Below are 26,670 nucleotides of genomic sequence, written 5' to 3' on the forward strand. Positions count from 1 at the left end.
CATCGTGATCTTGACCCCTGCCCCTTACTCATATAATCCCTATTCCCTCTCTTCGACTTGGCTCCCAGAGCTGGGCCTGGTGCTTGGTTGTGGATCTCTGCATCCGCTTCCAGATGATGGTATTTCTTATCATCTTCATCAAATACATTGCAAAAGCAAATGACTGTTTGACAGTCATGGGGAAATGGAATGGTCATTGATCTGCCAGGATCACAGTCATACCTGTGTCTGCCTGAAATACCACTTATATCTCTTCTACTGTTCACCCTGTTCTCTACAGGAGAGATTTGGGAGAGGAATTTTCATAAGTAATTTTGATGGTTCTCCTGTATGGCTTTTGTTTCTCAAAGTATTCTTTCTGTTCCACGTTCAGGAGAGACTAGAAAGAAGGTTGGATGAGCCTGGGTCAGTGATGTTTTTCCAGTTGATATTTCCCATTCCCCATGAAGCCATCATGGAACAGGCATAGTTCTAACCACCCTCCTGTACCCCGAAGGTGGGCACCCCATGACCTCAGCTGAGCGCAAAGCCTTACTTCCTAAAAAATCTAGAATCACCAGTAACTTCTTTGCCATTGGCACTTCCTGTCAGCTGGTGCCAAGCTGGCCATGGTCTGCCTCTATATTCTGTTTATTTCTTTATCCTGAAGGAAGAATTGTCCTCTCTAGAAGGCTATTTCTCTAGATACCTGTGCCACCTGCCACATATGTCAATGACCCCTTCTTGCTCTGTTCTAAGCACTACCAGAATTTGGAGATTTCACAGCTACACAGACACCTAGATTTAAATAGGTAGATAGGTAGATAGATAGATAGATAGATAGATAGATAGATAGATAGATAGATAGATAGATAGACAGACAGATAGATAAGTACCTGGGAATTCTGTGCTTTAGTCTTTTGTTATTTCAGACTTTCAAGAGGGTTCTAAGACAGTGGCCTTTTACAAAGTTGCTTTGGCTGTAGTCTGTAGGGATGAACAGCATCCCTGGGAGTCTTTACTGTGTCTTTCCTACTCCATCCTTCCAGAATCTTTCCTCGAGAAAACAAGAAATCAGGAACTTGCTTTAATGAATACTCAATTTTATTTTTAGTCTTAAAAGCACTGTGACTTTTCTAAATGGTTATGTTTCCCGTTTTACTTCAGCCATGGGGAAACTGAAAGCCACATTAGCAGACCAGATGGGGTTCTAAACAGGCACTTCTGTGTGCTAACCACCTGATGCTTATTGGGTGCTAAGCTGCATATCTGCCACACCACTGAACGCAGTAACAAACCTGGGAGGAAGGCTCTGTTGTACTGCGTTGTACCCCTCTATAAATGTGGAAACGGAGATTCAGTAAAGTTAAAGAAATGTGGCAGAGATCATGACCCTAGAGCACTGAGTATTCATATGCTTCCTAAGAAAAACGTACTATTTTATAACCACAGTCCAATCCTCAAATTCGGAAAGTTACTGTGGATGAATGTTGTTATCTTCTATGTAATTCATATTAAAATGTTATTGTCCTGAAACCTATCTTAAGAGAAAGTAGATTCTAACACATAGACACTACATTAAAAATAATCTTACAGAATTTCAGAACAAAAGACATTTGTTTACAAATTCATACACTTAACAGAAGGAAATCCAAATCATTATTTAGCCTTCATGCTGTTTGATCACCTTGAATGTGGAGGCTGCAACACACATTGGTAACTGGGCTTCATTGGTAACTGTTGCTCTGAGCACTTGGAGAGAGGACTGAACAAAGGCATTATTAAGTGACTTTAGTGCCATGTTTTTAAGATTGCTGCTATGTTATGAATGTACAGTACGATTGACTTATGTTGGCTAATGCTAAGTATAGTAGTTCACTTTTTCTGAGGTTTTAAATGCCTCTCTTAGTATTTTTTACCTACAATAGTAGAATTTTTCACTGACCTTCTCAGTGGGCTCCTGTGACCAAAAATCATAAAGAAATCATGAGGTGAAAACTAAGTGTAAATCAGGAATATTACCAACTCTTGTCTCAAGTCCTACTATAAATTTAAATATCCAGAGAACACTGTGTACAGATTAGCCTAAGAAAACCAGTCAAGGTTTTTTTTTGTCACTGAAGGAGACTTTGGGATGAGATGAAGCACACAAAATTGGAAAGCTTCTGACCAAGGAGGCGCAAGCAAAAGAAGCTGTCATAAGCCTATAACATGGGCTGTTTCCTCTTCTCTGGATTCAGAAAGGAAGTTAAAGGAAAAATGGCTTAAGGAGACAGGCACCAGTGTCAAAAGAATACAGGGGGCTGGAGAGATGGCTCAGCAGTTGAGATCTATGGTTGCTCATCTAGAGGACTCATGTTCAATTCCCAGCACCCACATCATGGCTCACAAGAATCTGTAACTCTAGTTCCAGGGGATTGGAAGGCCTCTTCTGGCTTCTGGGACACGAGGCATACACATGGCGCATAGACATGCATGCAGTCAAGACACTCATATACTTAAAATAAAAATTTAAAGAGGAAAAGAATCCATGCATACATGTTATTATATATGTGCAGCAAAGGTTAAGATACTTGTAAGTTTTATGTTTATAAGTCCTTGTTCAGAATTTCTATATAAAAGCATATTTGAAATGTTTCATTTATGTTCCTAACCTATCCCCCTCTGAATAAATATCTTTCAGCTGAATAAGTCACAGCCTAACTCACTGTGATATTTATTATACTGTCAGTTTTTCATTTCACAGGCCCGCTATAAGTCTACTTAGTATGGTGTCTGTGTAATTGAGACATATGCGCGCATACATTAATGCATGTTGCTAAGAAATCCAGTCATTTTTAAAAATATAAGCTTTGGTATTTCAATCCAAGCAAAAGACCCCTTTGGGGACAAGGGAAATAGACATTAATTTGCTCACTAATTATCATGAAATAATGAACCTGGTGTCAGTTTGGAAAATATGCATATGTGTCACCAATCTGAAGCAATATTTTGTTGCTTCATTTATTTTTCATGTTTTTGTATTTGTTAATTTTATTTAGTTTTATTTTATTTTGCATACATGGGTGTTTGTCTGCATGCAAATATATATACTACATGCTTATAGTGTCCACAGAGGTCAAAAGAAGGTATTTGATCCCCTAGAACAGGAGTTACATGTAGTTTTGAGCCACCATGTGGATGCTAGGAATTGAACCTGGGTCCTCTGGAAGAGCAACAAATGCTTTTAAGCACTGACCCAGCTCTCTGGTCCCATGTTTGATTTTATTTTTTGTAGTCCTGGGAACTGAGCATAAAACCTTGAGTCTGACATTTGGTAGAGCTCAGGGAATCCTGCAGAAGAGAAAGAAGGATTGTAGGAATCAGAGGGGTCAAGACCTCTCAAGAAATCCCACAGAATCAGCTAACCTGGGCTCATAGGGACTCACAGAGACTGAACCGACAGCCAGGGAGCCTGCACTGAACTGATCTAGGCCCTCTGCACATGTGTGACAGTTGTGTAGCTTGGTCTTCTCGTGCGACTCCTGACAGTTTGAGCAGGAGCTGTCTCTGACTCTTTTGCCAGCTTTTGGGACCCTATTCCTCGTACTGGGTTGCCTCCCCTAGGCTTGCTACAAGGGGAGGTGCCTAGTCTTACTGTAACTTGGTGTGCCATGCTTGGTTGATATCCAAGAGGCCCGCCCTCTTCTGGAAAGGGTATCTTCTGTGTGGGGGGGGTACTGGAGAGTGGGGGGAATTGGGAAGAGAGGAGGGAGGGAAACTATGGTCAGGATGCAAAATAAGAATAAGAATAAGAATAAGAATAAGAATAAGAATAAGAATAAGAATAAGGAGAAGGAGAAGGAGAAGGAGAAGGAGAAGGAGAAGGAGAAGGAGAAGGAGAAGGAGAAGGAGAAGGAGAAGGAGAAGAAGAAGAAGAAGAAGAAGAAGAAGAAGAAGAAGAAGAAGAAGAAGAAGAAGAAGAAGAAGAAGAAGAAGAAGAAGAAGAAGAAGAAGAAAAAGAGAGGGAAAATCCCTTGAGTTTCCTAGACTTACCACTAAACCACACCCTCATTCTTCTTTTTACTTCTCATCTTGAGACAGGGTCTTGCTCCCTTCTCCGGGCTAGCCTTGGACCCACTCTGTGTGTAGCCCAAGCAAGCCTCAAGTCTGTGATTCTCTTGTCTCAACCTCCGAGGTCACTGAGATGACAGGCCTGCACCCCTGGGTCTAGCCAGTTCTACTTTCCCTGCGGTTTCGTTTCTTTCCCCCTCTGGAGGATTTTTTCATACCCCTTAATGTCAACATAAATGATAGAGTGCAGATTGGTTTCCATTCTGCTGACAGTTTAATAGATATTCCGTAAAACAAACACAAGCTTTATTCATCATTTTTCAGTTATAGAGCAAGTATGTGGGAACATGTCGTCCTGACTTCACTTTATGAAACCAAGCCCAAACCAAATACTTCAGAATGATTATGGCCAGTAATGGCCATTGCTATTTCATCCCAGAAGAGTGCCAATTGCGCACACACTAGAACAGACTTTAAACTGCATCCCTATGTCAGATTCCCAGAGGTCGTAGCAAATTTTATGTGAATTTATAGTACTTGTTTTGGATTTCGAAGATCTGTAGGGCTAGACCTTTTCAGTGACTGTTAGGATTGTATTTGATTTCTGAAGCCCACAGTGCAGAACAAAGCCAGCCAGATAGTAAACACAATGTGGAAATGCCAAGAAGGATTTCTACCCTGTTTCTATCCTGTGACTTCTTTCACATAGCAGCACCCTTCACATTACAGTCATTTACCCATTGAAAAAGTTATCTACCTGGTAACAGTATCAAAGACTAGACATACCCTCTTGGAGACAGTCCACCACACACCCACAGAACCAGGAAATAGCTCAACCTGACTGTTTTTCTGATGACGGTGACTTCTTTCTTAGACAGCGCAAGGACGAGCTAGAGCAGAGGATGTCTGCTCTCCAGGAGAGCCGGAGAGAGCTAATGGTCCAGTTGGAAGGTCTCATGAAACTACTGAAGGTAAGTCACTTCACGTCAGTGAGTCTGACCTACTATTACGCTGTTTTGAAATTATTTGCACATAACTTGCAATGGCTTTTCCAATTACTATATGCAATTTCCTCCCAAAATGTGAACTCAAATGTTAAACTATTTCTTAAGTGTGTGAAACAGGAGCAGTTGATCAGTAGTAGCTCTCATTCTCACCTACTTTCTGGAATTAGGCTGCTAAAGACCATGGGGCAAATTCTTTGTTTATCTTCAGTCTCTTTATGTCCTTTAATATTCTAAAACTGGATTTGTTTGTAAACGCTTTTGTTCAGTTTTAGCAGCTCTGACTAGCTTGACACAGACTAATGTCTAATTTGTAAAATTATGAAATAGCAACTAGCCAGGTGGTGGTGGTGCACGCCTTTAATCCCAGCACTCAGGAGGCAGAGGCAGGCAGGTCTCTGTGAGTTCGAGGCCAATCTGGTCTACAAAGCGAGTTCCAGGAAAAGTGCAAAGTACACAGAGAAACCCTGTCTCAAAAAAAAAAAAAAAAGAAAGAAAGAAAGAAATGGTGACTAAACAAATCTTAACAATAATAGCAAATCTTTTATTGCGTTTCTGTGGCTCCAACAAGTCACATGACTTCCATGGGTCTCCATTGCAAACTGAGGGAAAAGTAGAAGTCCTGTAGAATGCAGTCGGTTATTATTTCATTGGAAGTGGCAATCTGCTTTAGTAAGCTCTCGTCTCTGTCACCAGTGTATGCTAAATTACTTTCCAAATTAACAGCAGATAGACACATGGCCACTTGGGCAACAGTGATGTCGGTGCTGTGTGGTCATCTGGCCCAAGGGAAACCTGGGGACCAACATGAACAGGAGCTGCCATGGGCCACAGGCCGCAGCTGGGACTTCTGATGGGAGATCCGCAGGGGGTGTCCCTGTGCATTCACTGTGAGACAGGAATTTCAGACTAGTTTTCAGTCCACGCATTCCCAACCCCCCCCCAACACACACACACACACACACACACACACACACACACACACACACACACACACACACACACACCAGCATCTGGCATTTCTCTGTTGCCCTTTCTTTTTTCTTATTTCCTCCTCCTCTTTCTTTTCTTACTCCCTTTCCTCCTTTCTTTCTCTCTCTGTTTAAACACTTTTTTAAAAACAGTTGTGTGATGCTTTCTGTCCCAGACACTGCCCTTGTCGCATTTCTTTCTTTTGTTTTCTTTGCTCCGTTTTATAACTTAGCCAACATTTTTGGCCATCAATCCCTTCTTTAATAATATGTTTGGGAAATGCTTTATCATTACTCAGCAAGATTTGCTTCCAGTGTGCTAGACTTATGAAGTGCAGAACTGGGGGTTTGGTTGGTTGATACTGGTTCTGTCTTGGATAAGACTGGATCATTGGTGACCTGTTTCTAGCCTATTATCTCATTTGATGCAACAGAAAATCTCTTTTCTGCTTCCCTTTGAAAATATGTTGGATGAAAATATCTGAGCCCATCTTGCCCTTCCCTGAATGGCAGGAAATTTTGGCAAATCTCTCTGCTGGTGTTCCTATGCTTCTTCTACTCAGTAAGGAGACGGGAGTCTACTGGCCAGCAGCCATCATGGGATCAACCCCACCCAACTGAACACAGACTTTGTACCAAGACATACAAGTACTGGAATAGACAGACAGATCAGACACACAGAGGAAAGGAATGGGGGTCTGTTGTCTCAAATACCTAAATAGGCTTGGAACTAAACTCACAGGGGTGGCAGAAGTCAGGAGAGGTGTTCAAGCCATGTGGATGCCTCCCCGCTCTTGCCTTCCTTCACTGTGTACGTGCTGTGGTTGGAACCTTGGGTAATCTAATTGTTATTGATTCGATCTTTCTGTAGGAAGAAGAATTGAAGCAGGGAGTAAGTTATGTCCCCTACTGCAGGTCTTAACTAACAGTGGAGGGCTGTCGTCCTGCTTTGGCCTCTAATGTATGTCCGTGCTTCAGTTTGGAAAGAAAAAAAAAATACTAATTTGCTTCCATTTCAACGTAGTGCTTGAATTGAGATTATAAAATTCAGCATTCTGTTATAAACTGTCACTGATGTCGGCAACAAATGAAGACCTGTTTCATGTCTAGAAGAGAGAACAACTTGTGATTCATTGGGAAATTTTTAGATCCCTGAGGGTGTTAAGCTTCAAATCCATGTCATGCTCTGTGAGGTTATTGACCAGACCCTTCTCTTAGCAGAAGGCCAGTCTCTAGAGCTGCACAAAGGTCAATGTTGTCTCCCCAGCTGCAGCCCACAAGAGCAAACCTCCACACTGTGAACACTCAGTTCAGCTTCCATGTCTCTGAAAAGGTGTAGAAACTCTTTTCATAAGAATCAGGTAATAAATCCCTTTCCATCACATAACTGCACCACCATGCCCTCTACCCTGCGTTCAAAGATATGTTCAACTGTGTAAGACTAGGCCTGGTAGCTGAATGTCCACCTTGTATCTCTTTAGTTTCCTTCAAAGCTGTTTGTTAACAAGTTTCTATGAAGAATAGGCAACTTTCTTCCCTTCCATTCTTACCAAGGACCCTTCTGCTCAGTGGTTTCATAAGGTCATTCCACACATCTTTTTTTCTGGACATAGAGGCATCATGACTGTCTGACCATGTCATACCCTGAAGCCCTGTGTGTGACCTTGTGGTCAGGTTCAAAAGCAAGCAGAAGGAACAGCACACTGAGAGAAATTACAATAAAACTAGAGCAAAAGAAAAGCAGCTTGAATACCTGTGCATGTACCAAAGTATATGATGATATATGCCAGTTCCTTGCATTATTTAAAGACTTAACATTTTATCCATGGTTAATCAGAACTTCAACCTGTCCAATCTCAACAGATCTGTTAATTCTTCTGTATGCTCTTTTCTATTATTCATTCTGTGTGTTTATGTGTAACAAAGAATGTTTGCAAAACCCTGGAAACTTTTTAACTCTTCATTCCCAAAGTCTGTAAAAGAAAAAAAATAAGAAAGGAAAAGAACCGTGTTAAACTAATCTGTAACTCGAACAATAAAGACAATATGCGACATTATTTTGTATATTATGAAAAAAATTACCTTATCGAGCTGATGCCAAATTGTCACCAGGGATGACTCCCTTGTGTTAAAGATGCACTGATGTGTAGCCTGTATCACTGTCCATCCCTGCATCCCTGGGGGATGGCCACTGGACTTAGATCATGGCAGAGCAAATGCCTAGTCTTGATATCTCTCTTTGCAAACAGGCTTTTCCCTGCATGTACATGGAACCAGAAAATGCTGTTCTAATCCAACTTTCTCCTCCCACTGGATAGAGAGGGCAGTTTCCTTGCTTTAGAGTTCATTTCTCTCAGAAAGCCTTCCCTCCATTTCCCAAGCAGGATATTCTGAAAGGCTTCTGTGGGCCAGACAGTTGGTGGATGCACAGAGCCAGGCTGTGGAAGTGCCCTTTAGGTAGATCTTTGTCCCCACCTCCCTCTCCAGCCCTTTCCTGTGGATCCCATCCCAGCCTCTGCGCTTTGAAGGGTCACAACTGTGGGCACCGCAGCGCTGATGGAGGTCATCTGTCAGTGCCACCCAAATGTGGGGAACACATTGCTCCACTCTCACCTGCTTGGTTTCTACTCAGGCTTGTCCTTAAACTGAGCTGGGGTCAAGGTCACTTACACCACAACATCGAAACAGCAGCTCCATAAAACAGAAATAGAAGAATGTGGGACCAAGGAAGAGAAAATGGGACTGTGCCCCATAAAGGGTCAGAGGGTTCTTCTGAACTCTTAGCAATAAAACAAGAGGGAAATAGTAATCCAGGGTTTTATCAGCATAAAAATACCACTTCTCGAAGCTCAGAGTATCTACTGTGTTAAGTACTAAAGCAAGCCTTCCTTAAGAGCTTTATAGAAACGTGTTGAACAATACAGTAGAAAAAAATGTAGTCATAGTTTGCAAGTGGCCATGGCTTACACTGACCTTTAGTCAAAACTAAAAACATAACCCCATAAAATCCAGCCCCGTTGAGTTGGATCTATGAAAAAAGTGAACAAATTCCTTCCAAACTGAGTTCTTGTGGGATAGCATGATCTAAGGAGAGAATTTAGAGGTTTGAGATTGGCATCTACTTCTAAATTCTGTTTTATGAGTCTTTCCCCTTCAGGAACATTCTCTTTGTAAAAATCAAATTAAAAAATGCCCCATACAACAAATCATGCTTGATTTAATAACCTCTGCTTTGTTATAAATTCGTGTGGTTCAATGTAGCGTTTTATTATGCTGGTATTTATATTCCTTACATATACTGTTTCTTGTTATAGGTAATGCATGAAACTATGCCCCATGAGGACAGAACATGAATTTTAAAAATAGTGCCTGTAATATAATATGATTATGGTATCACAAGCAATAAATTGTGTTTTTTACAAAACCTGAATCCAAGTTATCCTACCCTCTTTCTTCCTTGTGCACCCTTAAGATTTACTGGAGGAGCTATAAAAATGAGCTCTCATAAAAACAATCTTAAGGGCGAAAGCAGCTGCCTGTAGTTGAAGTGGCAACATGTTCGAGAGTTTCTGGTATAGTCCCAGTTCCAACTACTGTGTGTACAGGTCTAAAGCCGAGTATCTTAACTTTGAGTTTGCAAAATAAAGCCTCAGTGATTTTCTTAGCAAGATTACAGCAGATAGGCCTGAATTACAGAGGCCTCTGCTTTAGCTCACAGTGGTAGGAAAACTGAGAATGTAACCTAACCTGACCATTTCAAACACTACGGCAATGTGCACCTCCCAAGATTACCGGGGATATTCTAAAGGACAGTGGGTGTGAAAACCTTCTGTGAAAATGCTATCTGAACATCAAATATATATCTAGACATAGACAGTCATCTATAAACTTTTCAAATTTTTGAACACATATACCTATTCACTTATTTTTTTCCTAAAAATTAACTAACAGAGTCTCAGTCTGTGGAAGAAATGTGAACATGACTTTCAATTTGTTTAGATCTCTTATAATTGCTTTTAACAGTAGGAAACTATCCTTATGCTTCAGAAGTTACAGAAACATCCCAGTAAGATTGCCTTGCTTCTGTTAACATCAGATATGTCCCTAGATATACGAATGTCTGTAGCATTTGCTGTCAATACATTCCTGAGTACATTTTCAATAGGTGGTAGAATGAATGACTAAGAGTGTCAATGCCCTGTACATTACACAACATACCACAAATACTTCCTGGAGGCGTACATTGCATAAGAGAGGTAATTGATATAGGGTACTTAAGAGTCAGGAACCAAAATCAGGTTGTGTTTATTTTCAGGAATCTTTCTTTCTTTGGATTCATAACAAGGATTAATTTGAACATTTTAAAAACCTTGGGCTCAAACTGGTCCCTATTTGCTTGGGAGAAGAGTCTGCCATCATTCAAAGTTCCATGTCTTAGTCCCATTCAAATGCAATACAGAATATGAGCAGGCCACAAAGAGCCAACTTTCCAGCCTTGGTTTCTCCTTCCATGATTAGCCTTCCTTATTCTATTGATGGCTTTCCCACAGAGCTGATAAGTCCTCCACAGAAAAGTGAGGGGCAAAGTTTACCTTGAGATGCTGTCTGCATAGAGAAGCTAGTATCTAGTACTCAAGAATATACAATGTACTTTATTAGACTATCACACATACACACACAATCTTATTTTTTAAATTGTGGTTGATTGATTCTAGAGAAGTAGGGTAAAAAGATCTTTTGTTCAAAACCATTGGACACTGACCCTCTTATTCAAGATATCATCTACACTGACGGCTCCGAAGCCTGGCTCCCCCTCTTAGCTTCCTTATTTTCTCTGCTCCCCATATGGAACCTGGTACTAGCTTCAGCACCAACAGTCTCTCTGCCATGTTTCTGATGCTCTTCACAAGTCCTAAGTCTTGCTCAAGCTTTCCCAAAACTCAGACACTCTTCTCTCCTTTCCATACTATCACCTTTCCTGCCCAGATATCTTCTCGATAGACACCTGAGTCAAACACCTGCCTCGTTCCTGACCATTCGGAATCAACCATGTCCTCAGTCACCCATTGCATTTTGTACACAGCAGCCCTTTCCAAAGCCCAGTAATCAAAATCATGATGATGATGGTGACATTTGGTGACTTGGTGCTTCCTTGTTTTCCCAGGCTGTGGGACACAGCTAGTCAGGGTCAGGCTGCAAGATGCAGGGCCGGGTAGTCTCCTCAGCCAGACCTTGGAGGCAGACTGTGCAGGTTCTAGTGAGAGGATGGGTAATGAACAGGCTGCCCTTCACCAGGGCTGGTTTAGTCCACGGTTACACATTTGCCCCTTTCCTTGAAGCATCCTTCCTGTATCTCCAGAGCTCAGGAGAAACCAAAATACTCCCTGTAAAACATGGAAAATTTATGGATCTTACCAGGCTTTTGAAAAATTGATGGGAAGCAGGTGGAGTGGAGTCAGAAGATGCATGTAGAAATTAATTTTTCATTTATTCTCTAGGAAGAGAGCTATTTAAATTGCCAACTGTGATATATGCTTTCCTTCATCCATAAATCAACCCTCCCTGGGAATGTTGGATCCATATATTGATCTGCATGGACCATTGTCTCTTATGTCTTTCCTCCATTAATCACTGAGTAATTTCTAGGGAAGAGTTTTCTCAGGGAATTTGTGGGAATTCACTCTAAAGTTCACATCAGACAGCCATGCTGGATGGCCAGGCGACAGAAAACATGTGAAAATGAAACTCAGTGATCTGTCCCATTGCCCTTTAAGAGTGGGACATAAGCAACACCAGAGATGCCATATAGTAGGTGCTAAGTATCAAACAAGGCAGTGTCCTGTCATCAAGAGTTGGGGACATGGTTACCAGGCAACCAGCATCCTACTCTGAGAACTCTGAGTAAAAGATGGACATGACTTGGGAGGAACAAGTTTTAGAAAAGGTGGAGTTAAATCTTTTTGTCAACTACAGACTCTCCCACCAAAATTGTTTACATAATCAGACTACTTGAAATTGCAGCAGCAATGAGATAATCACTTGGATATGACTTAGGCATGATGGCTATTAGCCGTTCATACATTGGTGTCATTTAGATTCAATCAGCAATTTTTCTCTTAACAAATAACCACACCCAGTAATTTTCCTCTAACATGGATCCACTGTTGGGAGTTTTAGAGACAGGAAACAGAAGAAGAAAGGGAAAGGTTACCTGAGGAATGGGTACTGAGCAGGAAGATACAGGGTTGGGAATGTTTCAGACATACAGACATCTAAGAGAGCCCAGTGCACCATAGCGGGCAGGCTCTCACACCTCCCTACAGATATCAGCAGAGGTAAGAGCCCCATGAGGACTCTGTGCTGAAGAGGATGGCACAGCCAAGAGGACTCTGGTGCAAAATATAAGCAGAACTGGGTGGGACAATCCTTGCAGAGCCTGTCAAAGACTGCAATGTGGCCATAACCGCCACAGCTGAAGGCACTGGGTGCCACCATGTTGCCGAATTCTTCATTTGTTTCGGGCTTTTGAAGAGTAACATGATGTAACTACGTCAGTAGTTTCGCATCTTGTGGTCAAATGCTCAGTGCAATGTGTGTCTCTTAGGCTTGCTTAGATTTCAGACTTACAAATGAGAGCTTATTGGCCCTGACTTCACAGCCCAAAGGCCTTCCTTGCCACCCTGGGCACCCACACCTCTCTACAACCCAACAAGGAAAATGTGTTACCTGGCCTGCCATGAGGCCAGGGGCACCGTGCTGTGGCCATGGTGGAAGCTTTCGGCCTTTAGTTGCTAAAATTTTCCAAATTTAATAAAATATGGCTAAAAGCGTGCGATGCTTGTCACTTCCTGAAAAGACCCTGGGACGCTGTGGGAAAGTCCCAAACTTGCAATCTGCCACTTCTTAGCTTGGAGATCTTGCATATATGTCAACTACCCTCTCTGAGCCTCCCTATATTTACCCCCTGGATGAGAATAATAGCACCTCATTGACTTGTAAGAGGGCTAAAGTGCTTTATAGATTTCAAGTGGCTGTTCAAACATAGTATTATCTATTTTACTATACTAGGAAAATAAAATAAGACAGTGTGTGGGAAAGTACTCGATACCCTGTAAAGTGCATACAGAAAAATGGAGTCCTTTTTTGGGATGTGAACTTCCTAACACAAAAGATCTGGCTTCCCAGGGTTGAATTGGTGACCCCTGCTGGACAGCCAGGGGAGCCTATGGCTACCACCCTCTGTCCCACTTCATTTCCCGCCCCCAGTCACCGATCCCTCCTGTGACTGAAGTCTATTGGTGAGGAAGGCAGACAAGAAAAGTCCAGAAGTGCTTCCTAAGCCCTACCTTGGACAAGGTGCATAGGAGAGGTAGCCAGCACCTGACTAACATCTATTTCTGTGATGGACACTCCACCAGCCATGGTTCATAAAGAGTTCTGTAGCCCAGAGGACTCGGAGTCCCTGGGCTCAGCGACGGGCCCAGATACTATTCGCTACTTCTCCGGGGCAATCATTTTTGCTCTCAGAGCCCTGAGATCCACAACTGCACATCTGAAGTGGTGATAACCACTTCATGGGTCATGGGGAAAGAGCCACAGGCTGTAGATAAAAAAACCTTTGGGCAGGAGGGTGTTCAGCTCCACAGAGAAATGATTCATCATTGACACGGGAGCTTGAAGTGCAGGGTTAGCTCAGACGCAGAAGGTTTCAAAGACAGGGGGGCTGAGCTGCTGGTTTCTGGAAAACCCAGGCCCCTCTTTGAGCAGGCTGAGGAAAGCAGGCCAGCATCAGCACCCAACTCCTCCTGCCTGAGCCTGGACAGACCATTGCAAACAGGTACTGTGACAAGTGTAAGACGAATCCACAGCCCATGGGGCAGCACACGAGTTCTGGGCCATGCTCTGGTTTGCCTTGTTTTTGTTTCTGGATTTTCCTCGCTTTATAGATTTGACAATGATGTGTGCTGCTGAGCCCTGGAGAGCTAACAGCATGGCGTTTTACAGGAATGGTGTGTGTGTGTGTGCGCGTGTGTGGTGGGTGTGGGGTGTTTAACTGCAAACAGCCGAACCCAAAGCAAAAGTCTAAATAGAATATTCCAGAGCAGTGCTCTCATGCTGCAGGTCTAAGAGTGTGAACAGGTAGGCAATTTCTCTCTGGCTTCTTCTGTAAAAAGAGTTCTCACTCTGGCTGGCCAAAGTCGACAGACTGGGAGGGAACTGCTAAAAGTGCATGGTCGGCTATATGTGTACTCCAGGGTCTCCCTGCATGTTTTACATGCATGTTTGACTTTCTACTAATTACTGAAACCAGGAGTCTGTTTTCAAGGACCTCATTGTAAAAACAAAACTTTAAAATTCAAGGTCTCACACCAAAGATCTGAACGCAGAAATAAGTGTTCTAGTTCTCTCTCTCTTTTTTTTTTACCCCTTTTTAAATCCTGCTAATCTCACTCTTCTGCTAAACTGCATCTCTCTCAAAGGTCTAGAGAAAAGGGTGTTGCCCTCAGAAAGCAGTAACCAAAAATTAGAGACCACAACCCTTGCAAATCAAAACCTCAATGAGATAGCACCTCCTTGTACTAAGAATGATGATTATAAAAAAGACAGAAGCTGACAAGTGTGGGCAAGGATTCAGAGAGAAGAGAACACTGTTGGTAGGAATGTAAATTAGTACAGCCATTGTAGAAAATAGTAGGTTAGAACTGCCCTGGGAGTCAGCAATACCACTGAATACCAGTGAATTATCCAAAGGAAATGAAGTCAGTATATCAAAGAGACATCTACACAACCATGCCTGTCACAATTCTGTTCACAGTGGTAAGAGAATCAAAAGTGACCATCAGCTCATGAAGAAATAAAAAAAAAAAATACAGTAAATGTGTGTGTGTGTGTGTGTGTGTGTGTGTGTGTGTGTGTGTGATAGTGGAATATGATTCAGTCCACAGAAATTCTGTCATTGCAGCAACAGGGGTAGAGCTGAAGATGATATGTTAGATAAAACAAGTCTGGTACAAAAAGACAAGCCCCACATAAGCTTGCCCATATGTGAAATATAAAAAATTGATGCTAAGAAATGGAGAGTAAAATAGTGCTTGTCCAAATCTGGGGAGAGTAGAGCAAAGGAGATGATGGAGGAAATGTTGAAGGGTGGGTACCAAGATGCAGTTAGACAAGAGGAAGACTCTCTGGCATGCAACTCCTTGGTAGGAGGACTACAAATAACCACATCATTTCCAAGGCAGCCATAAACTTGAGTGAGAGCAAGGGTAAAGGGGTACATGGGAAGAAGGGAAAAGGAGGTGCAAATAATATAATCACATTATAATTTCCAAAGATAAAAACTTATTTTAAAAGCCAGAAGAAAGCATTTTGAATGTTTTTATCATGAAGAAATGATAGGCACTTGGAGAGGTAGGTGATATGTACATATGTTAAATCATTAGTTAAATTTGGTCAATGAAGGAAAGAATAAAAGACAGCAAGATTTCTTTTCCTGCTTCCCCATTCAGATCGCTGATTTGCAGAGTAATTTCACAATGTCAGCTTTTATTGTAAAACAGAGATTAAGCAATATACATCTCAATGCAATTGCCTGAGACAATATGAAATATTGTGAGACATGATCTGAGTTGTGCCTAAAGATGAGGCCAAAGCAGACTGGAAATTAGGGAACAAATGTACCATATCTGTTCTGAATAGTCTCCTAATCCATATTGAAGACTTTCTCCTGTGTGTCTTTTATTCTATGTAGGACATGCTTCCCAGAGAAATATACACACCTTCTAATTATCTCTTTAACAACAGCTTTGTGGCAAGGAAAAAGATATCATATTGTAGAACGGTCTGTATGAACACACACTTCAGATTATGTATGATAGCTCCCTAAGACAGTCTACACCTGCAGATAGGTTTAGGGGAGTCTCCTTGGTTTCCTGAGGTTTGCTCCTGTTTTGGAATGTTGTCATCACCATTTTTTTTTAACATGGGACCTGAGACTTTAGAGAAGGTATGTGGGCATTTCTTGTGAAAGTAAACTAATGGCATGTCTTGTTTCTGCAGACCCAGGGGGCAGGGTCCCCTCGCTCTTCCCCCAGCCACACCATCAGCAGGCCAATTCCCATGCCCATCCGGTCAGCATCTGCCTGCTCCACACCAACGCACACTCCTCAGGACTCCCTCACTGGGGTAGGGGGAGATGTGCAAGAGGCATTTGCACAGAGTAAGTACCCTCTCCTTTACTGTGTTCTGCTTGTGCCTGGCAAACCGTTCACCAAGATCCGTTGAGCAGTAGGTAATCGAGAGTCGTTACAGCCACACGTGGACACTGGCGGCAGCGTCCAACCCTTTGGCTTCTCAGGGCCACATTAGTCATCTACAAAATGTATACTTGAAAAACTGTAGAGTCAGGTTACAAAGAAAACCTCATAATGTTTCAGTAAGTTTGTAGCTTGGGGTTGTGCTGTGGTCACAGCTATCCTGAGCTGCGTGTGATTGCAGATTATGGGTTGGTCATCTCTGTTAGGGAGTCCTATATCTTCTGTCAGAGCCTGACCTATGCATTTTAGAAAGCCACTTGGTGCTTTTCCTTGCTTTACTGTTTGGTCTTCTTTTAGCTTCTGTTGTCCTGCCCCACTTTTTAGTAAATCTTGGAGTCTCAGGCACAAGAACTCCTTTACAACATTTCATGAAGACATTATAAATTCAATCCAGCCTACTCCTATTTCATGACATCATCAAAAAAATCAAGATACAGATTAAATAATTCCAACTTTGAGGTGATGGAAGACAAGGCATCATTTTGCAGATTTCGCATTGAGATGCTCTGTAGAGCTGTGTCCTGGCTTCTGTAATCAGAGTTACCAGGCTAAGACTGTATGGTCAGAGGAAAAGAGCAGAGCTGGTGGCCAGCCTTCTCCACAGAGGACCCTGTCTCTCATTCTTTTTCCACTGATAGATAAAAATTTGACAAAAACAGCAGAAAAGATAAAGCATGTATTTTATCTCACAGGTTGAGGTGGGGTAGTCAAGGCATCAGGAATTTAAAGCAACTGGTCACACCCTGGCCATAGTCAGGAAGCAGGCAGTGAACACATGCATGCTGGTGTTACATCACTCTCCACTTTATTCAGCCTAGGATCCCCTTTCCAGGGAATGGCCTCAACCACTAATAAGATGGGTCTTCCCACATCAATTTAAAAAAAAATCAAGATAACTGTAGATGGAGATTTCCTGTCCCCCAGCTGCTCTCAAATCAACACTCAGAGGCTTAATATTAATTACAAATGCTCAGTCGATAGCTCAGGCTTGCTACTAGCTAACTCTTACAGTTAAATTAACCCATATTTCTTATCTATGTTTTGCCACATGGCTTGGTACCTTTTCTCAGTATGGCATGCCCATTTTGCTCTCTCCGCATCTGACTCTTCTGACTCCACCACTCTTCATCCCAGCATTCTCTCTGTCTCAGGCTGTCTCACCCAATCTCTTCTTGCCCAGCTATTAGTCAATCAGCTTTTTATTAACAATAAGAGTAACACATATTTACAGTGTACAGAATGATTATTCCACAGAAGATAATCCCTCACAAACATTCTAGCAGGCTAATTTAATCTAGATAATCCTTCACAGGTGTGCCTAAAGGTCCATTTCTAGGGTGACTCTAGTTTTGTCTAATTGAAAAGTAACACTAACCATCATATGCACCCCCAACCAAGTGATTTCAACCTTCCTCTTTCTATCATTTTACAAGTTTATAGCTATTGAGAAGTCCCCCTCCTGTGAGTCTTTCCAATCAGGCCAATTTCACTGCTAGAAGCAACCACTACTAATGCATAGGCTCTTCCCAGCATTTTTTCTCTGTATAAATAGCTGTGTTCATGTGTGTTTCTAATTCATAGATTCTTCTTCCTTCACACAAATTAGACTGTGTGTTGCACCTTAGTCTGCAATTTACCTTTTCTTTACATTAGAAATATATTATGAATAGCCTCCAAATAGCCAGTTGATGAGTTATGGGAGGAAAACATTGGACTGGCTACTTTAAATCAAAGGAAAACATAAACAAAGACAGAAAGCAAATAATAGACTCGAAGGAACCTTCTCTGGTATATGTGCCAATCAAATTTCACAACTTCAGTTGTACATAAAAACAGTGAGGCATTTCTCCCAAACAAAAACAGACGAAGGGAATCAGCAGGCAGAAGAAGTATAAATGGCCAGCAAAGGAAAGATGTGCAACCTCACTAGTGATTTCAGAAATAGACATATTAATCAGAATCATCATTTGCCTAGCAGTGTTTTTAAAATGTTTTTGACATCAGCCATGTCTAAGGATAGTAACCATGTGTGGAAACAAGCCCTCTCATCCATCATATACAGGGATAAAATGTTAACACAGTTTAATGGGCAACGCTAACAGACTGTTTTCCTCTATAGTGGAAAATGGAGGCTCCATGTCAAGTTTCTTCTAAGCATGAATGTCATGCAAGAGCTAGCTACCTATGTAATTCACAAAATATGTTTCTTTTTCAATTTTTTTAGAAAGGAAAATGTTCTTCATCTAAATCAGATTTTAAAGACCTGCAGTATGTTATCTGTTGATGCTTTATATTATGGTTAATTTTTTTTTTTTTACTTAGTCTCTTCGGTTTTCTGATTTAAATATATTTATTGTTTTAGTCATTTAATGTTACTTTATGTAATGTGAGAAATTACAGTAGTATATCACCTACAGGCCACCCCTAGCCCACGAAACACTCATGCTATGTAACTTTTTTTGTAAGTGGCGTATTTGGAATCTCGAACCCTTCCTTCCGAAGATACTGTGGTAATTAATGCTCCACTCCATCTCCACCTTCCCCACTCCCATACCAACCTCCAAATACCCATTTAACCCTTAGTGTGCCCAATATGTAAGAATAATCTTTTCCGCCATGGACTACCTTCCAGCAGTGCAAGTCCAGGTTAAGGTACATCATCTGCCCAGCACCTTAAGAGCAGAAGCCCAAGTCTTTACCCCTTCTCCACTCTCTGGGAGCATTCAGTACATGGTATCCCGATCTCAAAAGGCATCGGTTCTGAAATGGAGGTCACTGGAACCCAGTAGAGGACAGAGCCTATGCTGGCCAAGGGCAGGCTCCAGGGTGCTCAGCCACCAGGCAAGGGCTGGGACCACAACTGCTTGGAAACTACAACTCTCCTGGCAATGTGGGTTGTCCTCAGTAGGGCGTCCACACCTTCTGATTCACAGGGAGTACCGAAGCTTGTGCCAGGTCACCATGCTGATCCCTCTCATTTCCAAAACCTCCACGTTGGAATGACGAACTCTACAAACCTCATCATTCTCTGGGTCCTTTCACCTCAGGAGGAGTTGATAGACAAGCAGCTTAAAACTGGTTGTGAAGGAAGGGCTGTAACACTTTCAAATTGTTGCTTCTTCATTGAAGGTTCAAGAAGGAATTTAAGGAATGACTTGCTAGTCGCGGCGGATTCCATCACTAACACCATGTCCTCTCTGGTGAAAGAGCTGAATTCAGGTGTGTTTCGGTGTTCTCTCTCTTGCCGGCTTGTTCTGGAAGGGTCCTTATGCTCAGGGTCCCTCTTGGAGACCTGATCATTGTCAAATATAGATTTTTAACGTTTTAAAGGAAAATTTTAATTTATATGTATGCATGTATGTGTCTGCACGTGTGTGTGTGTGTGTGTGTGTGTGTGTGTGTGTGCCTGTGTACATGCTTTGTCTACGTGGAAGCCAGACAAGGGATTCTGATCCCCTGGAGCTTGGGTTGTGAATGGTTGTGAATCTCCCAACATGGGTACTGGGAGTGGAACTCTGTCTTCTATAATGGCAGAAAGCGCTTTTTACCACTGAGTTATCTCTCCAGCCCTGAATAAAGAAAGAAAATGCTGTACACCAAACTATTTCATAGTTCATTCTTTTCAGTACCAACTCTCACCTCAGGAAAAAAAAACAAAAAACAACTGGCTGGTGTCGGACACACTGATGCTGCTGCATGTGGGACCTGGGGACTTGCTTCTGGGCCCTAAGCTTCTCGGGGAGCCTGGGCCTTTATCTCTGGGTCATACGCCTCCTAAGGGGTCACTCTCTGTGTCTTCCATTGCCCATTAGAGGTGGCGAGTGAAACCGAAAGTGCTGTGGATTCTGAATTTGCAAGAACTCAGTTTGAAGGTCTGGTTCCATCGCCAACCTCTGAAAAGGCTTTTCTAGCCCAAATCCACGCCCGAAAACCTGGGTACATTCATAGTGGAGCTACAAGAACCATGCACGGTGACATGTAAGTACCCTGTTCTTGAGGGCATTTTCTCAGGTGCGGAGCAATTTGTGGGTGGCCTCTAGAAAGTTTAAAAAAAAAAAAAACACTAAAAGGGTACAGTTCCCCTTGAGGCAGAAGGGAGCTGTGTTTAAGTTTGGTACTGGGAGCTCTTCCTTCTTAACAATTTCCAGAGAGCATCAGTGACCTAAAATAATGAGTGCTTAATGAAAGCATTGCTCACCTAAGGCAGACATACTCCAGTAAACTTCCTGTAAGTCAAAAACACATCTAACGCAACTAAGCTGTAGTTTGTTGTGGCCTAGAAACACTGGTAGCACACTGCAGGGTGTCAAGCATTACCCTTCTGACCCATGTGACCAACAGAGGGCTGCAACTTCTTGATGATGCCAAATCCCAAGACGGAATCATACACATATTGCTAGTTTTTCCAGGAGATACTAATTCAAGACTCAAAGTTTGGTCTCTAGTGAATACATATCACATTTGTATCATGGTAAAATTGGAAACAAACCCTAAGTCACACGTCACTTGCCGTAAAGAAGAGGGAAAGCATTCTCCCAGGCCACATATGCCACTTCAGAAGCGAAGTCATCTTGTCTTCTGACTTTACTACTTAGGGGACAGTCGTGATGCTAGAATGGCATTGGAAAGAAGTCATTAAACACACGGATCGACTCATCGAATATATATAAAGCTGTCTTTCAGAAGCCGTTTGCAGAGGCTGTTATCACAAATAGCTGGGGATTATCTCCTCTATATGAATAAAAGTCACAGATGGGCAAGAGGCAGCTCCCCAAGCACTGGTGGCCCTGAGTTCCAGAGGCTCAGGGCTCAGCTTACAGATTCCAAAGTGTCTGGCTCCAAGTCTTGAGAACTAAAGGCTCCACACTGTCCAATGGGGAGGAGGCTTGCAGCTCTGGGCCTAAGTATCAGTGCGCGGGGGCTATGGCGACACTTCCTGAAGTCAGAACCCTCGGATTTCCGATCTGTGATATGTGATAGCACTCACAAACTGTAGTCCTCACAGCCTCGGTTCCTGCCATCAGCTCTTCACGGCTTCCTGTCTTCCAGACTTCAGCTTCTCCAGGGTCTGTCTTCCTCTCAAAGCTTTCCACCATTTTTTCTGATCTTAGTTCTACGCAGCCTTCTGCCCTTGGTCATTTTCTGGAATTCTTCAGATGCCTCCTGGTGTTACAGCCTGGAGTTTTGAACACTGTAGCCAGAGCCTCAGCTCCTGGTGACTCCTTCCAACTCTTCAGTCACCTCTTTATTATTGCTACCATGACAGGGTTGGGCTCTTTATGCGACCAATACAGCACATCCTACCTATGACAGAACCATAAGTAGGCAAAAGACCATTCAAGAGAAGCATATATTGGGATAATGTCCTAGACCAGAAGACCCTGACAGGAAAGACTATCTATATACATACATACATATGTCTCTCAAACCTTACTTATGAGCCAATCACAAGCCTCAAATTGCAGCAAGCACCGACTTTTTGCTGGGTCATGGGACAGGTTGTCCCCTTCCCCTCCTGAGTAAACACTGCTGTCAGTTGAGTTACAGAGTTAGTGAGTTAGTGTTACAGAGTTCATAGAATGGAGTCTTCCAAAGCCACTGGGAGTTGCCTAGAATCTGTGTGACTGCACTGAGGACTCTTAAGACAGGAACTCTGGCTCTCACAGCTCCTGTGGTTGCAGAAATCCTTGGCTGCTGGAGTGGTGTTCCTTCAGAGTAACGATACAGAGTTCAGAACAGCCAGACTTCCAGAATTGCAGTCTGGCCGCTTGCCAACGATGATGATGCTTGGCTGGTAGCTTCCAATAAGAGCAGGGTCTGGTGGCTGTCATTTAGGGGGCCAAACAGCCTGTTTCCAACAGGTTTGCTCATTCACAGGAGAAAAAGTGAAGACCGCATTAACATTGCTAACGGTATTTAAGAATGTGTGCCTCCTCCGTTGGCTCCTCTCATCTGTCCCCCTACCTGAAGAGGTCTGTGTTATTCGACCAAAGCCAACAGCATCAATGGCATCCCACTAGGCTTGCTGTGACCCTCCATCAGCAGAGGAAACCAAGGTTGACTATAAGGGCAAATTCGGGGCCTAGCTGAAGAGCCCAGAGAGAGAGGGAACAAAGTGAGAAGAAGGAAGAGAATGAAGCGGGGTGTTGGGGGCTAGAGTGCTGATAAATGTGGGCAAGGGCTGGAAGGATATCACAACAGAAGGATAAGGCTTCATGTGACAAGTACTTCACACTCGTCTACAAAATAAACCAGCTGTTTTACAGACCCAGTGATGAAACTAACCAGAAGTCCTGCTAGTGTTCTGGCTCTCGTTCTAAGTAGTGAGTGAAAGGCCAGAAGTAACAGAGTTGTAAAGAGACCTGGTTTTGAAAGCCAGCTGAGAAGCAGCAGCCTGCAAGAACACAACAAAACCGCTGTGTCATTTAAAATGGCGGTGTGTGACTCCTTCTGGTTTTGGTTTGTTTTCTTGTCCTTTCCGATAAAACTTAGAATTGTTTGATATGTTATTCAAACTGGTAAATTGACATTTTTCTAGTGTATATATATCTTATTATCATGTATTTTATAGTAGCTATGTAACACATCTTTACCCCAGTCCTAAAACTCAAGACTATGAAAGGCCTCCCCACTTCTGACCCACTCCCCTTGGTCGCCAGAGACCAGAACCAGCTTCCAGCAAGTGATCTGGTAGTTGAAAATGGGGAGCTCAAAGAAGCCTCATGGACTCTTTTAGGTTGGCCCTAAACCTCCAAAAATAATATGCCCCATAGATAAGATAAACATGAACAATGACATTTAATGTCCATTCCCAAAACCTCTCTTTAACCCTACTTCTCATTTTGGAGGGTGTTTTACTGTTAACACTGCCTTTAAAAAAAAAGTGCTGTTTTAGCCCCAACAACGTAGTTTGATTTAGGTAGTGATCCTGTGTTCAGCCCTGTTAAGTCCTTTACACATGGGGGGACTGGGTGGAAAAAGTCCCCATTACTGAATGAGGTCAATCTTATTTGCTTATTTCATAACAAAATTGAACAATGCAAATGGATTTTTCAGATTTGGGGCTAGTAAAAATTTGTAAGGTCAAGAGCTATGGTGTGATATCCTAGTATCAAATCACTGGTATTATAAGACTTATTGCACCATAAAGTGTGTTTATATATGTGTGCATGTGCTCAAGTGTGCTTGTGTGTGTGCGTGCATGTGTGTGTGTGTGTGCGTGTGCATATGCGTGTGTGTGTGTGTGTGTGTGTGTGTGTGTGTGTGTGTGTGTGTGTGTGTATGTATGTGGCAGAATACAAAGAGAGTTAAATCATGCACACATTTCCTTAAGCATTATTTCACTAGAGGGCTCACTCGCCTTTCAGAAAGGAAAAAAAAAATCCATGTTGTGAAACTATACAATACCTCTAAAGACAGATCTGCCTTGTTTAAGACTGTAGAACATTTTAAGGGCTATCATTCCTGTATGTCCTATAAAAACATAAATGGTCAATGACTTCCTCACTAGGTTTGATTAAAATAAAACATTTTAATCACAAATTTCTCCAAACTTTCTCTCTCTCTCTCTCTCTCTCTCTCTCTCTCTCTCTCTCTCTCTCTCTCACACACACACACACACACACACACACACACACACACACACACATTCTGTTTTGTTTTCCTTTGAGTTGAAGAAGACATGAAGGTGAACTGGGGGCTCAGGGAAAACACATGAAGGAAGACAGCTAGACACAGCACAGGAATCCACCCACTCTGCTCTGTTAAGACTGTTCCCAAACACCTCTTATGTTTTTTCCCAGCGTCCCGGAAGACGGGGATCCTTACGTCCAACCCGAGGATGAGAACTACGAGAACGAGTCTGTGCGGCAGCTGGAGAGTGAGCTGCAGATGGAGGAATACCTGAAGCAGAAGCTGCAGGATGAAGCCTTCCAGGTACAGGAGGCAGCAGCAGCCCTGCCCCTCCCCACAGACCTCCACAACCGGGTCCTTCCCATTCCCTGAAAACGCAGGCCTTCCTCCCTCTTTCTTCCCTACTTTTCCAGAATATTCTGCTGGTACCCCTCAGTCCATGCATCTCGTACAGTGATGTTTTAGATGCCTCTTGTAGCTGTCTGTTCTTCCAAATTGTGATCTGGAAAGTGAAAGGGGCCTTTGTGACATTGGCAGAATCGTAGTGACAGCCAATCCAAACACCTCGGGATTGTAAGAAGTCTCTTCTCCTAAGTCAAAATGTAGGGACCTGGGGAGACAGTTCCATACACAAAGCACTTGTAGAGCAAGTGTGAAGACTGGAGTTTGGGTTTCCAGAATCTGGTAGGCGTGGTGGCCCAGCCCATAATCCCAGTAGTCAGAAGGTAAAAACAGGGGCTCCCTGGAGCAAGCACACTAGTCAGGCTAGCCGCACCCGTGAGTCCTGGGTTCGGTTAGAAGACCTCAATAAATAAGGTGGAGAGCAACAGAGGGCTCCCAACAGCAACCTTGGGCTCCCACATGCTTGCACCAATACATGCACTGGCAAACATATGCACACGCATGCGTGCATGCACATACACACACACACACACACACACACACACATACACACACACACACCACATACAAACATATGGAAAATAGAAGCCCACATATCAAATAAAAAGCCAAAAAATAATGACAGTTATATAAATAATATATATATAACACATGGCACAAGAAAAATGAACAAACACCAATCCACTTCCTCCCCTGAACTGTCCCTGACTTCCTCGTTGCCCGCATCACATCAAACATACGCAGGAAGGTGACAAAACTTACCGAGAAACAGTGGGGAACTGGAAGCCCCCGTTCAGCAAGGCAGACGCTGAAAGAGGTCGCAGTACCCTAACCCATCTGAGAATCCACAGAACACAGTTCATGCCACTAAGAAGAATAGAACTGCTTACTCTTGCCAAAAGTAATGAATTTGCCGCTCAGGGCTACTCCACTGCCCGCTTCTCCACAGGTGTGTGGTTGGGCTCTGGGCCTTCAGGGATGTTTTCCTGGTAGAGCCCAGCTGGTCCCACCCCAGCGGGTTATTGTTTTCCTATCAGACCTTTTGCCCAGTGGCCACACAAGCTTTTTCCACAGTCTTGGGTCGCCAGTGGCCCTCTCTCACTCTGTCAGTGAAGGACAGAGAATCAGTGAAAGCCAACTGGGTCTGGCTTCTGTGTTATGTGCAGAATGAGCCTTGAAATGTTCCCAAGAGGACTGTGGCAGCAGATCATCTGAACAAAGTGTGGCTTCAAATGTGCTGTAGCCCTTTCGGCCTAGCAGCCGCCTTTCAGAGATAGTGAAAATCTTTCTCAAGCCATTTCAAGAAGAAGAAGAAAAATACTTAGTGTGTAGAGCCAATGCTCCTGAGATACACATACATTCACCTGATTACAAAGCCATGGTGAGCTCATTCTCTGTGCCTTCTCCAGCTCATCCATAGAAAGGAACCAGCCTCGTATGAAGCCGGCTGGGAGTCTCTGGGAAGCCTAAGGGGTAGTATCCTAAATGCATCTCATGTGGGTCTGCAAGAGGGGGACAGAAATGTGGCTGGATCATCAACATCCGAGTCGGGCTGTTGGAGATGCCTGCCGGGCCCTGTTCTTGAAGCTCATCTTCCGTTTCTGAGGTTCAGTGACAACAGTAACTGGAATTCTAGATTTTTTTTTTCAGGTGACTTTTCTCCAGTTTATAACAAATACTAGATTCTTAATGAATTATTAGCTAATGTCACATGAGTAAAGTGAAGGGGGTCGTTCTATGAATGACAGGATCTAACTGGAGTTTTTGTCATGCCCGGTAAACCTCTCTCTCCTTGCCTTTCCATGCTTGATGGTCTCAAGGAAAGGAGCGGGGGAGTGTGCTCTCACTCAAATGCGTATCCTGGAGCACGGTGGAGTGGTCTTCTTCAAGGGCTGTGTCAGCCGAAGGTTGGCATCAGGATGGATGGAATGCATCTGTCGTTCTCTGGACACTCTCTCTCTCTCTCTCTCTCTCTCTCTCTCTCTCTCTCTCTCTCTCTCTCTCTCTCTCTGTGTGTGTCTCTGTGCATGGCTTCCAGCCAAATAATTCACCAGCTTGACTGCCTCACTGACTTGACATGTCACCTTTCTTGTTTGTGTCCTTTGTCACCCACAGGTCAGCTTGCAAGGTTGAATGCAATGTCCTTTTCTCACTCTCCTCTCAAGTAAGTACCCTGTTGTTTGGGAGGAAGCATGGACACTGTAGACTGAGCTGTGACAGCTCTTAGCCTAAACTCACGGTCACTTTTTCTATGCGATGTAGTTTACGCCTTCCCTGCTGCTATCAGAGTGGTAGCTCATTATCATCCTCTGT

General features: G+C 43.0%; 1 protein-coding gene across 27 annotated transcripts in view; it reads left to right on the forward strand.

Annotated features, from left to right (window-relative positions):
- Window positions 1–26,670, forward strand: part of Dtna (dystrobrevin alpha) — a 358,974-nt gene that overhangs the window by 326,130 nt on the left and 6,174 nt on the right. For 10 of the 27 annotated variants that reach the window (XM_037196986.1, XM_037196985.1, XM_037196987.1 and 7 more), the window contains 6 exons: window positions 4,907–5,003; window positions 6,879–6,899; window positions 16,067–16,226; window positions 19,453–19,542; window positions 20,136–20,301; window positions 24,126–24,258. In XM_037196986.1, the coding sequence (XP_037052881.1) occupies window positions 4,907–5,003; window positions 6,879–6,899; window positions 16,067–16,226; window positions 19,453–19,542; window positions 20,136–20,301; window positions 24,126–24,258 (667 nt within the window). Of the gene's footprint in view, window positions 1–4,906; window positions 5,004–6,878; window positions 6,900–9,321; window positions 12,879–16,066; window positions 16,227–19,452; window positions 19,543–20,135; window positions 20,302–24,125; window positions 24,259–26,472; window positions 26,522–26,670 lie in introns of those variants that run through there. The other 17 variants (XM_028887690.2, XM_028887705.2, XM_028887696.2 and 14 more) reach the window with 4 other exon arrangements.

The sequence above is a fragment of the Peromyscus leucopus genome, chromosome 19 (genome assembly GCF_004664715.2).
Source record: "Peromyscus leucopus breed LL Stock chromosome 19, UCI_PerLeu_2.1, whole genome shotgun sequence".
NCBI lineage: Eukaryota > Metazoa > Chordata > Mammalia > Rodentia > Cricetidae > Peromyscus > Peromyscus leucopus.